This window comes from Daphnia magna, unplaced genomic scaffold (assembly GCF_020631705.1).
Source record: "Daphnia magna isolate NIES unplaced genomic scaffold, ASM2063170v1.1 Dm_contigs397, whole genome shotgun sequence".
In the NCBI taxonomy this organism is placed as follows: domain Eukaryota; kingdom Metazoa; phylum Arthropoda; class Branchiopoda; order Diplostraca; family Daphniidae; genus Daphnia; species Daphnia magna.
Window position 1 is genome coordinate 22,967 of NW_025533293.1, and position 12,175 is coordinate 35,141.

The 12,175-nt window shown below is 39.3% G+C and overlaps 3 protein-coding genes and 1 long non-coding RNA gene across 4 annotated transcripts; 2 read left to right on the plus strand and 2 right to left on the minus strand.

The window, feature by feature from the left end:
* Positions 1–17: 17 nt before the first annotated feature.
* On the minus strand, positions 18–194 carry LOC123468636. Its single transcript, XR_006642337.1, has 2 exons — positions 147–194; positions 18–80 (listed from the first exon to the last, which is right to left on the minus strand). It is a non-coding gene; the product is annotated as an uncharacterized LOC123468636 (long non-coding RNA).
* Positions 195–593: 399 nt separating this feature from the next.
* LOC116919043 (solute carrier family 13 member 5) lies at positions 594–4,070 on the minus strand. The gene is made up of 12 exons (XM_045167917.1): positions 3,564–4,070; positions 3,149–3,268; positions 2,814–3,079; positions 2,640–2,754; positions 2,473–2,553; positions 2,259–2,431; positions 2,071–2,193; positions 1,812–2,006; positions 1,649–1,749; positions 1,302–1,573; positions 1,092–1,229; positions 594–1,027 (listed from the first exon to the last, which is right to left on the minus strand). Exons 2-12 carry the CDS (start codon positions 3,254–3,256, stop codon positions 908–910), a joined length of 1,692 nt encoding a protein of 563 aa, XP_045023852.1. The 5' UTR covers positions 3,257–3,268; positions 3,564–4,070; the 3' UTR covers positions 594–907.
* Positions 4,071–5,848: 1,778 nt separating this feature from the next.
* Positions 5,849–8,959, plus strand: LOC116931101. Its single transcript, XM_045167918.1, has 8 exons — positions 5,849–6,176; positions 6,249–6,306; positions 6,348–6,460; positions 6,524–6,862; positions 6,933–7,040; positions 7,117–7,344; positions 7,441–8,037; positions 8,099–8,959. The coding sequence occupies exons 1-8, from the start codon at positions 5,849–5,851 to the stop codon at positions 8,467–8,469; spliced, it is 2,142 nt and encodes a 713-aa protein (XP_045023853.1). The 3' UTR covers positions 8,470–8,959.
* Positions 8,960–9,035: 76 nt separating this feature from the next.
* LOC123468643 (putative per-hexamer repeat protein 5) lies at positions 9,036–10,542 on the plus strand. Its single transcript, XM_045167919.1, has 5 exons — positions 9,036–9,144; positions 9,221–9,256; positions 9,328–9,432; positions 9,504–9,617; positions 9,696–10,542. The coding sequence occupies exons 1-5, from the start codon at positions 9,036–9,038 to the stop codon at positions 10,226–10,228; spliced, it is 897 nt and encodes a 298-aa protein (XP_045023854.1). The 3' UTR covers positions 10,229–10,542.
* The last annotated feature ends 1,633 nt before the right edge of the window (positions 10,543–12,175 follow it).

The window sequence follows — 12,175 nt, forward strand, 5'->3', positions numbered from 1 at the left end:
AGGAGATCGTTCTTTAAGAAATTCAAACACCAAGGGGTATATGTGTTCGATGGCCGATTGGACGTTACCTACGCAAGGCGCTATAATGAAAGGTAAAATGTGTGAACAACAGTTGGCAAATGGAACGAGATTTACAGATGATTTACCAGTAACTGTAATGCTTCCGGTTGAAAAGGTCTTTAAGGTTGCTTTGGGTTGCTTTGGCTTACAGTTATTGTAGGCAAGCAATAAACTAGTGATAACAATCAGCTGATTTTAATTAGCAACGCGTTCACTTTCGCCTTCGCCAAAATTCTAAAGGTTTTGATGGATGACCGGCCGCACAAGGTACAGCGCATACTTTGCAACATCAACGTTTCAATTTTGTTATCTTCTAATGAAAGTTGACGTCAGCAACCCAACAAAAGCGGAAATGTATTTTGTGCCTGGAACTATCGTTTCAACCTCCTGGTTTCATTGTGTTCAGTTCGAGTCTCTGATTACCGCAGGTTTGGCAACTATACTTGCGAAGTTAAATGTTAGTTATTTGCGCGAGGGCGGATCAAGTGAAATAGCAAGTCTTCTCGTCATGATTAAAAAACTTTTCTAAGATATTAAGTGGCCCCAGATTTATTTACACAACAAGTTTATGACTTCCTTATTTACAAAGCGTAAAAGTTAACATTTTAAACAAACTATATCACTTTTGCATTTTAGTTTTTTTTTTATGACCGGCATAACAATAGTACGTTTCTGCGAATAAATGGATTTAAATCACTAGAATGACGAATTTGCCTTTTGTTTTGGCAGAAGAGGAAAGCGATGGAGAAATAATAACATTCTTTCTTTTTAGGTTTGTTCCTTTTCGATTGAAGGTGCCTGCGGATGAACGGCTGAGTGGCGAGTCTTTTCGATACAGCTAGCCTATTTATTCGATACAGCTAGACTGTTGTGAATTGCTGAGACCAAAGATCGCAACACCGACTGTCTCCATGATGCTGCATAAAACAAAGATGCTGATGATTTTCATAACTGCTCCAGCTTTCATCTGTAAATAATATTTTCATGATAATTTTTTTAAATATACAAACAGGTGATTAGAAATGTAATACCATGTCTCCAGGTTTCATCTTTCCAGCAGAGAAAACCATCGCATTGGAAGGTGTGCCAACAGGCAGCATGAACGCGTGGCAGCAGCTGAAGGTGACGGGCATCATCAGGTAAAGTGGATTCAATTTAGCCACCTCGGTCTGTGAAAGAAAAAGACAAATTTAATAATCGAGTTTGTGATCATGTTATAAAAATTGCAGGATGTATCTTACAATCTGGGCTACTATGGGAAGCAGGATGGACGCGATTGCTGTGTTCGAAGCTATTTCCGTAATAGCAGAGGTCAGGAAACACATGATCAACAGAACGGCGAATGGAGGCAAAGTAGCCAAAGAAGAAAGATAGTTGGCAAGCAGAACAGACAGTCCAGAGACTTTAGAAGCGTCGCTGATGGCGTAGCCACCTCCTAGAAGAAGAAGAACACTCCACGGGAATTTTCTCTGAACGTAACTCCATTCTAGCAAAGCTGGACTGGAGCTGGATTCTAAAATAAAAATATCACTACCGGTAAGTCTCTTTGGCGATTTTTAATTCTGCCTAATTAATTTGCTGTCGTTACCTTCGCCCGCTTTGCGGAAGCACAAGAAATTAGGTTCTGAGGGCAGAATAAAAGCGAGAACAACAACGGCAATGGCTACAGTGCCGTCCCCAATCCGGTTCCTGTCAAACGTTGTTCGTTAGTTAATCCGCCTGTGGTATGTAATTATGAAAAAAAAACTTACTCTTGATGAAACAGATCTTCCCAACCAGGCATGAACTGAGGATCCTTCGAGACCCACAAAACGATGAGCAAACCGAATAGAAACAGAATGGATTTCTCGTAGTAGGTCATTGGTCCTAGCTCTGTGTATTGGTTGCGAATGGACGACTTGATGTCCTCTTTGTTCCTCATACCACAGTCATCATCTGCAGTTGACCTAAAATGAATTGACACAATAATTTTGTTGTTTCGACAGTGAGCCTCTTTGGTGATCGTAATACTTGAAGTCAGCTGCGAACAAGACTTGAAGCCAAATCCAAGCTAGAAGAGTGGTGATTAGTGCAACGGGTACACCAATGGCCATCCAAGTAGCAAAGCTTAATCCGGTGTCCGAACCGTACAAGCTAGTGAAGTAAACACTCTTTATTGAAAACAATCGCTCATGTTATTATTTCATTCGTTTTCTTACTCTTCAAAAATTCCTTTGAAAGCCAATGGAGCTCCGGAGCCGATCAAGGTGCCAGTTCCACCGAGGCTGGCGGCGTAGCTGACGGCAATGAGAAATGGAACTTTGACCTTTTGCTTGATGTCATTCGATCTACTGCTGTCATATCGAAATTCAACAATCAGATATCTAAGTAACTAAATAATAAAATGTCAAGACTTTTACCACTGTTTTGTTGGCTGTCCGTCTCCTGGAGGGTGACGATAGAGGAATGTTGAGACGCCAGGCTATTGGCTCCCATTTCTACATCCATGGAGTCCTATTAAGATCAGGTGATTAAAATTTATATAGGTTACTTGTACTGTCTAGTAGGGTAAAAATTAAAAAAAAGTATGTATTTATTACATGAAACAGCTCATCGACTACCGCATTCACAATAGGGATCAACATGGCTGTAACTCCGGAGTTGGAGATCCACAAAGACAGCGACATACTAACTGACATGAACCCCAGCATCAACCTATTGAAGAGATAAAGAACATGTAGCCACAGGTAAAGGCTTTGAAGCGGATGTTATACCATCGAGGATTGGTGCCAAAAGTGAGGATGACTCTGAGTGCAATTCTACGGTGCAGATTTGATCTTTCGACGCCTAGTGCTAGCACGACGCCTCCAAAGAAGACAATGTTGGATTGTTTGATGTAGAGAGCGCAGACTTCGGACGTACTTAGAATATCCAACAGCGGGAAAAGTACAATTGGCAAGAGACTAGTAACTGCTTCGGGAAGTGCCGACGTAAGCCAAAAAATTGTCATGAGTAAGACACAGTAACCGGCTCTGGCCTCCTATTAATCGTTTTATACAATAATTGTTTTGTTTTTTCTAGAATTTGTGGTAGCTAATAATGTTCTTACCGCTCCATTGAAAATTAATGGCAGGAGCAGTAGTGGAGTTAAGACAATGACCAACGTCTTCATTTTCGGACTAACATAAGTCTGGAAGAATGTTTTGCAGCTTAGCATTGTAGAGAATTCCTGCAGACGGATAAAAAAAGATCTGGATTATTCTTTTGAAACCCGTCACGACTGTTGAACTCCTTGCGTATTTACACCAACTGAAAGATATAACATCTGGGTCTTTACTCATCCAAAACCAACTTGGAAAGCAAAACAATTCAAGTAATTGTCGAAGAAAAGGCAAGTAACGCGCACGCTGGCGACTAATTCATTGATCACAGTTTGAATGCTTCACTAACACCCATACCAAAAGGTCAGCGAGCACTGTCACATCCAGTAAATGGTATATACGTTTAATATGATTATTAATTACCTTGAACTGTTACTTTTTAACTGCCGTAGTTGAAGCAATGATAGGTTTAAAATATAAACCAAAAGAAGTTTACTGAACGTGACGGGGAGACTATTGATCCACAGTTGGTTGTTAGCAACGTACTGAAGCTAGGTTTCTACCCGCTCTCGTATTTAAGGCAAATGGATGTTGCGATTACGAAACCAAGAGAAAAGACCATTAGCAGAAATATAGATTGAACAGCCCGGAACTTAGGAGTAGGACGGATTTAAAGCGGATCTGAGAGGGTAAAAGGTGACATGGATACAGCAGGGGAATTATTTTGTACCCAAGACATCCGATCGACAAACTGGTTTGGCTGGTTCATTTTTCTTTTGAAAGGACTAGCACATTACATATAAAAATGAACATTATTCTTTTTTTCTTCCAATATACAACATGAATGGTAGGTTTTTAAAATCAGCTTTAGGTGGGACTGGTAAGCATGTCCTTGAAATGCTGACGCAGGTTCGCAAACAGGTCGTTGGTGAAAAGGAGCAAAATAGAAAAACAACTATATTATTATTGACGTCAGAAGAAGGTACCGCCTTTCCAGTGAAAAAAAAAACAGGTTGTAAAAACAAAAGCTAAGTTTGATTTACAATAGCCTTCATGTTGCAGATTTCTTGTCTACAGTGCCCTAGCAAGTGTCTTGCGGTTGAAAGCGTGAAGAAACTGTCGTCTTCGCTAATTATCAAACGATAAGTATGTTAAGAAATTAGAAATGATTTTTATTTATTCAATACGATTCTCAGAAATTTTACTCTCAGCTTGCTTTTATTTATGACCCTAGCCTTCCGATTTATGTGAAATGTTAAAGATGTCACATAGATTGATGTTTCTTGTCATCCCCTTCCCACTTCGTCAGACAACATCATAGGGTATCGCCTTCTCGCACGATTATGACGTCATAATTCAGAAGCTCCCTCACTCCCCTAAAGTCCCGGACAGAGCCCGTGTAAGTTGATAACAAAGGAAATTTTCCTTCTGCATTGTTTTTAATGCTTTAATTTAATAGCCATCGAGAGAGAGAAACAAGTGGCTTATTGCAACCAAGGGGTTCGACACTCAAAAAAGGACTAGAAAATGAAAAAATTTGATGCGCGGGAATCAGTTCTACAAATAAAAGAGAAGAAAAAGATGCTTGAAACGCCCCAATATGATATAGTCCAAATGAGAAAAAAAGGGGAAGTGGCGACTAAAAATTTATTTTTCGTCACTTTGAGAAGTAAGAGGTAAAAAAGTGAAAAAAAATTGAAAAAAGTGAAAAAAATGAATCTTTTCGGAAAAAAAGTAGAATTTTCGCATATTTGGTTTGTTTCAGTTGAATGTAGACTACTTTGTCGTGCGGTTCTGAACACCTGTATCTGCGATCTAGTGCCAAGAGTGACGAAAATGGGGGAAAACTGTGTTTTTTCTATTCTGCATACAGAATTTGACATAAATGTTACCCCAAAAATCAAGTGCATATTATTAAAGCTCGGTTATAGTTCTTTTCGTACTTTGGCTCGAATAAATCCCGATTGTGCTGAATTAGAACATTTTGTAAGAACAATCCTTGCTGATGTAGATTACGTTGCTGACTTACCCGAAGCTGAGAAAGTCAGCATTTTTGGAGAAATGTTTGCAAAAATTCCTTCGAAGTTTAGTTTTATGCCAGGAGAAAAAGCTTTAATTGCTGATGTTGTTGACACTGCTCAAAAAATAACAGCGCGAAGTCAAGAAAACTTTTCCTATGACATTTTACCGTCATCAGGACGCAAAAGAAAGAGAGTGTCTACCTTCAGTTCATCAGAGTCAGGGAGAAAAAAAAATAACAGTGCTGATGGCTTGGCTGATATGCCTGTGAATGGAGGATTACAAGAAGTTAGCCCTACTAATGTTCTTCCCATAGATTCTGTGATGCGAGTCGTAAGTCGTGCTGCAAATGTTTCAGAAGGCCAAAGTGATATGACAAACGTTACGTTAGAAGGAACACTTGAAGAAACACTGAGAAACACAAAATACTACACGCGTGATAAGACGAAAGGGAAAATCGTTACAGGAATACTTATTCAATTGGATTTCAAAAAGCAAACTTCGTGATACGTGGGATTTACCGTCTATTAAATGGACGATTGACAATCATGAAAGCGAACAGCCTAAAATTACTTGTTCTACGTGTAAAATAGCGCCGTTTAACGTAAATGGTGACAAACATGTCGGCTGGAAATTTTCTGCTTATGTGAATCACATCAATAATTTCCACAAAAGGAAGCACGGTCATGATGCTACAAGTCATGGGGCAACCCCAGGAACCAGTGGTCAAAGTAATCAAGCCCAAATTTCACAATCACAACCTAATAGACTTTGCTCCGGAGCATCTTCATCAGAAACTGTCGGGTCGGAACCTTCTAACTTGCCTTCTAATGAGAGCCAGGTTTTCAGTAACGGACAGCAGTAGTGAGTCGTACTCTGTCCAGAAAACGCAATCAAAAGACTCAAGCTCAAGAAGAACATTGCTTCAACGCTTGAACATTCAAGCTAGCGTTCAAATTAAAAAAAACCTGGTGGATATCGTTACGACAAGGATATTGGACTATTACATTTTGCCATGTACAGTTATATTCAGGGTGGTCGTAAATTTTATGAAGTGTTAAGTGCTAATTTTGAAGGAATATTTCCTAGTTGCAGAACTATTGAGAGAAAATTATCCTCGTTTCACAAATCAGTACCCGAAGGAGAAGTAAATGTTGCGTTACTTAAAGAAATTTTGGATAAACATAGACTGCCACCAGTCGTTTCCATTGCGGAAGACGGAACAGCCATCGTCGGACAGAGAGAATACGATAAAAGGACAAACAGAGTCATTGGATTTAGTCTTCCGCTGCGATGCAATGGTATTAATTTTCTGTTCTTTTCTATGTATTATGAATGTTTTCATTAAAACTAAATATTCGCAGGATTTCCCGATTCGCTAGCTTCTTCTGTCAGGACCGCCGAGGATATTGTTAATTTATTCGAAAAATATGAACGTGCAGCTGTGGTTATCACTGTTATGGCGCAAACCATGGATGAGCAAATCCCGGCTATCCGGATTGCTTCTTTCTGTTCAAACAACAGATTTACGGCAGACGATGTTAAGCACAGGGCTAATTATATTGAAGCCGAACTAAACAAGTTGGGAATCCGAATGCTTACATATTCCGCAGACGGAGACAGTAGAGAAATGAAAATGATGCGCCAAGTTTTGAATTTAGGTGCGCTTCCCCCGTCTCTCACGACAAAAAAAGGCAGAAGCGGTACGGTATATAAGTAGTTATTTTAAGAAAAGTAAAATAATGTGATGGCAAGTATTTTCTCTTTATGCAGCACAACAAATAGCTGACGAAACGGGTTGGCTACTGAAACGACAATGGGATTTTTTCGCCGCCGATGTAATAAACAGTGCAGTGCCAGTACAAGACACAGTTCACATAGGTACAATTCCGAACGCCGAACATTTTCTTAGTATTTATAATGCAGACGGAGCTTATTTTCAATTGTTCGCATACAGGCGCAAAATTTCGAACGCGGTTACTGAAAAGAGACCGAGCTACATTTCTCACAATAGGTAAAGGGATTGCTTCGGTGTCTGACCTTGAACAACTCTTAACAGAAGTTACCAAAGGGCAGCACCACTTAAAAAATGGTGATCTAAATTTGCACGACAAAATGAATTACGATGCTGTAAGAAGACTGTGTGACCCTTGTGTCACTGATATTCTGTGCGACAAAGTAGCAGGTATAACTTTTTTATAAAATCATAGTTAGAAAATAGAAAATTGTGAATGGTCTGACGTCAACTATATATCTTGTTGTATGTATATTATTTCATCAGGTTCAGAAGTAACGTGCTTCTATCTTAAGCTAATGAGACTAATAACAGCAAGTTATTTGGATAAAAGCTTATCACCACTAGACAGAATATATGGAATATGGTATTCTTGTCTCGCTTTACGGTATTGGCGACATTGGCTTCAAGAAAACGGATACAAACTAGATATTAATTTCATCACCCTCAACGCGTACATGTGTGTTGAGATAAATGCCCACTCCTTAGTCCTCATATCAAGGAGACTAAGAGAGAATGGAACTCCTCATCTGTTTCGGCCGTGGCATTTTGGGAGTCAGAGCTGCGAATCTTTTTTTCGACTTGTCCGGTCGTTGACTTCAACAGAATCGACCCAAGTAAATTTAAGTGGAAAAGGTTTTTTCAGTCGTAGCGAGAGAGCGGATGCCGCAAACCAACTTCTGGGAGAAGGAGAAAACGATGGAGTTTATTTCCCGAGGTTTACTCATGCTTTTGAAGACCAGAGCCAAGACGATGGCAAAAATATTTCTTTCAATCTTCCTTCTCATTTACCCTCCGATGAGGAAATCGAACGTATAATTCGCAAGGCCATGGTAGATGTTGACCATCAGTTTCAATTATTAGGTAAAAAAATTCTCGAGACAATAAAACATTTTGTAATATTCTTATATGATTGGATTTTTAGGTGTGAAAATGAGAGGAAAAAAGAAATTTATGTTCAATCAAGAACTAGTTCAACGAATCAATGTGTCTCGAAAAGATAAGGAACACCCTGCAGCATTGATTGATAGCAACTTGCTGTTGGAGTTGGATGACTCCGGTGCAGAAGAAACAGCGGTCGAGGAAAACGTCCAGCCATGTCCTGACGCGGGTGATGAATATGACATAGATGTACTGAAGTCTCTTGGAATGGCCCAGCTAAGAGATTTTTCTCATTTGGTTTCTCGCCAGCTTGAGTCTAGCGCTTTTGCTAGTATCATTTGTAATAATGGATCGCAAATTGTCGTTAAAAAAGCGCGGTCGTGTGGTTTTGTGAAAATTCAGTTCGGCGATTAAGCAATGATCGCACTTTACGAGTCATGCAGTTGGCAAATTTTTCCGAAAGAAGAAAATTAAAAATAACTTCTGTTTCAACTCGAAAAGTTGTACAAATTGGAGACTGGTGTCTTTTTCGGAATTTGGAAGGGAATGGTTTTTTTTTGGGGCGAGTTCTCTCTTTTGCATACTTTAACAGCACTAAAAAATCTATTTCCATGTTTGAATGGATAGTTGATCAAAAAGACCATGAGGTTGGGGTACTCTGCATATGGTATAAACTAGATATAAATCAATCTATATTTTCGGGAAAATTAATCGAAGTACATGTCCATCATGGTTTTCACCCTTGTGTTTCGTATATTTGTAGTTGTCCTTCTCCAACATTTACGTTTGATGCCCAAGGTTCAAAACAATTGTTTTTTACCAATGCAACAGTTAACCAACTATCAAATTTTCTCAAGGACATGACATTATCAAGGGACTAAATAAACTATTCCGACTCACTACACTTCAGCTGGTCTCTTATTTTAAAACAAAAAAATTAGAAAAGTGAAAAATAGGGGGAAAAGCGAAAAAAAGTAAAAATGGAGAATAAAAAGTTATTTTCCACTTTTTGGGGAAGAAGCTGGGAATTTGGAAGACAAAAAGTGGTTATGGAAATTTTTGGAGGCAAGAAAACAATAAGAAAATCTGGTAAAAGAGGGAGGAAAAAACCGTTTCGCGCGTTTTTATATTTTTTTTAGGGACATGCGTGTGGGTATTTTTTGAGTGTCGAACCCCTTGATTGCAACGCAAGGATTACAAGGTGAGAACGAATTAAGAGACAAACATGTCAAGTGTTAATGCATTTTATTCAAATCCAAATTTTTCATTTAGAACAACAGGTTTCTTCGAACGATTCTTATTCTGCTTCGTCATTAACGCTCTGGGGGTTTTGTCTGGGTTGTAGCAGCAAGATTTTTATGGGTAGCAGAGACAGCAGTAAAATCTCAAGACATTTCTCCAGACCTGATTCCAAGATACCTTATCGGTAGTTTTGTGCACCTTTCTAGGAGGTTTAGCGGCTACCACAGGCTCACTGTCGCCGTCCTCAGTTTCATCGCCAGGTACGTCTGCAACTCCCTCTACCTCCGGCTCACTGTCGCCGTCCTCAGTTTCATCGCCAGGTTCGTCTGCAACTCCCTCTACCACCGGCTGCTGAAATTTGGGGACAGCCCTTGGTTTAATGACGGGTTTTTTTCTAGCACTGGCTGGTTTCGTGCTTTCGTTGCTTTGGATAGGACGTGCCATATCTCTGTTGGCCTGCTGCGGCTGTCTTGAAGTTATTGGAGGTTTCATGTCCGACAGTGGTGGAACAGGAGATGATTTTGTTGTGGCAGGTGTGGGATTGAGAGTCGGCTTCGGCACTGGCTTCGGCACTGGCTTCGGCACTGGCTTCGGCACTGGGTTCGGCACTGGCTTCGGCACTGGCTTCGGCACTGGGTTCGGCACTGGCTTCGGCACTGGCTTCGGCACTGGCTTCGGTACTGGCTTCGGCACTGGCTTCGGCACTGGCTTAGGCACTGGCTTAGGCACTGGCTTAGGCACTGGCTTAGGCACTGGCTTAGGCACTGGCTTTGGCACTGGCTTAGGCACTATCCTAGTGGGGTCGGGAGCCGGCTTTGAAGACGACTTGGGAGTAGGATTTGCCGGTTGTTTTCTTGAGTCTTTTGTTGAAGACCTAGGTGGCGTCAACTTGGTGCTATTTGTTTTCATTTGCGTTGTATATTTACCTTGAACGTATTCGGTTACCGCAGTCTGCCTTATGTTGATAATGAGTCCCATCGGTAAGTCGCAAACCTCCACGTTTACTTGCTCAACTCCATAACAATTGTAATTACGTTCAATTAAATTTAAACCCATCAATCAATAGACTTCATATATTTTCAAACCATGTTCTACAGTAATAATTAAAACCAACAAATACAAGTCCTTACAAACGTCAGTAAACGAAGTGAAGTGAACGTCTGTAAGCTTGTACGCGTAAAGTTTGGGAGTCAGCATCATACGGTTTTAATAACTGTATGTTGAATACACCAAAAAGGCCAGAAACTAGCAATTGGTTTGGGTTTATCATGGCGTGAAATACCGAAAATTGACTACGCCACGCGATAAAATAAAATTCGGGACTATAAGATCACTTTCGACATTTTAGGACCATCAGGTGCTTGGATTACTCCTGTTCTGTTATAACCAAGTTTGGAAAAAAAATAATGGTTTTCCCGTTACTATGCATTCTCTGAATCGAACGGAATGAATGATATCAATTCATAGTTGAACACAGTAACAGTAACAAAATCAAGTTTGTTTTCACGTTTGGCGAATTAGAGAGGTCAGCTAACATAAGCAGCACACAAGTACTCGTGAATCGGGGTCACAATATTATCAAAGCATATACTGCTGGCATCGCTAACTACAAAGCGACTGCATTTGACAAAGCATGACTTAAAGCCTGTCTATTTCTACAGAGAGCCCACGTTGAATTTGAATAACTCTTTAAGTACAGATTCCGGGTTTTAAAAAAACTTGATTTTCGACATCCGCGTTTGATTTTGAATAAAAATCATATATTTTATTGAACTCCAAGAGATGTCCGTTTTTGCAGATTTTGACAATAGTGGGAAGGCTATTATTTATTTTTGCCTAGCACTTCTAGTTTTTAAATTTAGGTAGAAAACGGAAGATAAAAGTGAATTGCACTTTTGTTACGTAAATTTCGTTAATTACTCAGCCAACGGGAAAACTTATACTACAATCAAAATCAGCGTTCAATTTTGTGTATACAGTGTTATTTTTATTGAATTTCAAGAGATGTCCGTTTTTGCAGATTTTGACAAAAGTGGGAAGGCTACCCTTCCCACTTTTTCAATTTTGGCTAAATTCTAGATTTAGGTAAAAATACATGATTTCCACTCAAAATTGAACGAGAATTCCGAAAATCAGGTTTATTTTTGCCTAGCACTTCTAGTTTTTTAAATTTAGGTAGAAAACGGAAGATAAAAGCGAATTGCACTTTTGTTACGTAAATTTCGTTAATTACTCAGCCCACGGGAAAACTTATACTACTATCAAAATCAGCGTTCAATTTTGTGTATACAGTGTAATTTTTATTGAATTCCAAGAGATGTCCGTTTTTGCAGATTTTGACAAAAGTGGGAAGGCTATACCCTTCCCACTTTTTCAATTTTGGCTAAATTCTAGATCTAGTTAAAAATACATGATTTCCACTCAAAATTGAACGAGAATTCCGAAAATCAGGTTTATTTTTGCGTAGCACTTCTAGTTTTTTAAATTTAGGTAGAAAACTTAAGATAAAAGCGAATTGCACTTTTGTTACGTAAATTTCGTTAATTACTCAGCCCACGGGAAAACTTATACTACTATCAAAATCAGCGTTCAATTTTGTGTATACAGTGTAATTTTTATTGAATTCGACGAGATGTCCGTTTTTCCAGATTTTGACAAAAGTGGGAAGGCTATACCCTTCCCACTTTTTGAATTTTGGCTAAATTCTAGATTTAGGTAAAAATACATGATTTCCACTCAAAATTGAACGAGAATTCCGAAAATCATGTGTATTTTTGCCTAGCACTTCTAGTTTTTTAAATTTAGGTAGAAAACTTAAGATAAAAGGGGAATTGCACTTTTGTTACGTAAATTTCGTTAATTACTCAGCCCACGGGAA

Bases quoted from the DNA above. Each gene is read 5' to 3' on its own strand.
- LOC116919043 (XM_045167917.1), bottom strand. From the start codon at position 3,256: ATGCTAAGCTGCAAAACATTCTTCCAGACTTATGTTAGTCCGAAAATG. The intron at 2,194-2,258 runs GTAAGAAAACGA...TTACTTCACTAG, and splicing joins TTCAAAGGAATTTTTGAAGA to CTTGTACGGTTCGGACACCG. The intron at 2,007-2,070 runs GTATTACGATCA...AATTCATTTTAG, and splicing joins TTGTTCGCAGCTGACTTCAA to GTCAACTGCAGATGATGACT.
- LOC116931101 (XM_045167918.1), top strand. From the start codon at position 5,849: ATGCTACAAGTCATGGGGCAACCCCAGGAACCAGTGGTCAAAGTAATC. The intron at 6,177-6,248 runs GTACAGTTATAT...AATATTTCCTAG, and splicing joins GGACTATTACATTTTGCCAT to TTGCAGAACTATTGAGAGAA. The intron at 6,307-6,347 runs GTAAATGTTGCG...GGATAAACATAG, and splicing joins AATCAGTACCCGAAGGAGAA to ACTGCCACCAGTCGTTTCCA.
- LOC123468643 (XM_045167919.1), top strand. From the start codon at position 9,036: ATGGAGAATAAAAAGTTATTTTCCACTTTTTGGGGAAGAAGCTGGGAA. The intron at 9,145-9,220 runs GTAAAAGAGGGA...GTATTTTTTGAG, and splicing joins GAAAACAATAAGAAAATCTG to TGTCGAACCCCTTGATTGCA. The intron at 9,618-9,695 runs GTTCGTCTGCAA...GTTTTTTTCTAG, and splicing joins GTCCTCAGTTTCATCGCCAG to CACTGGCTGGTTTCGTGCTT.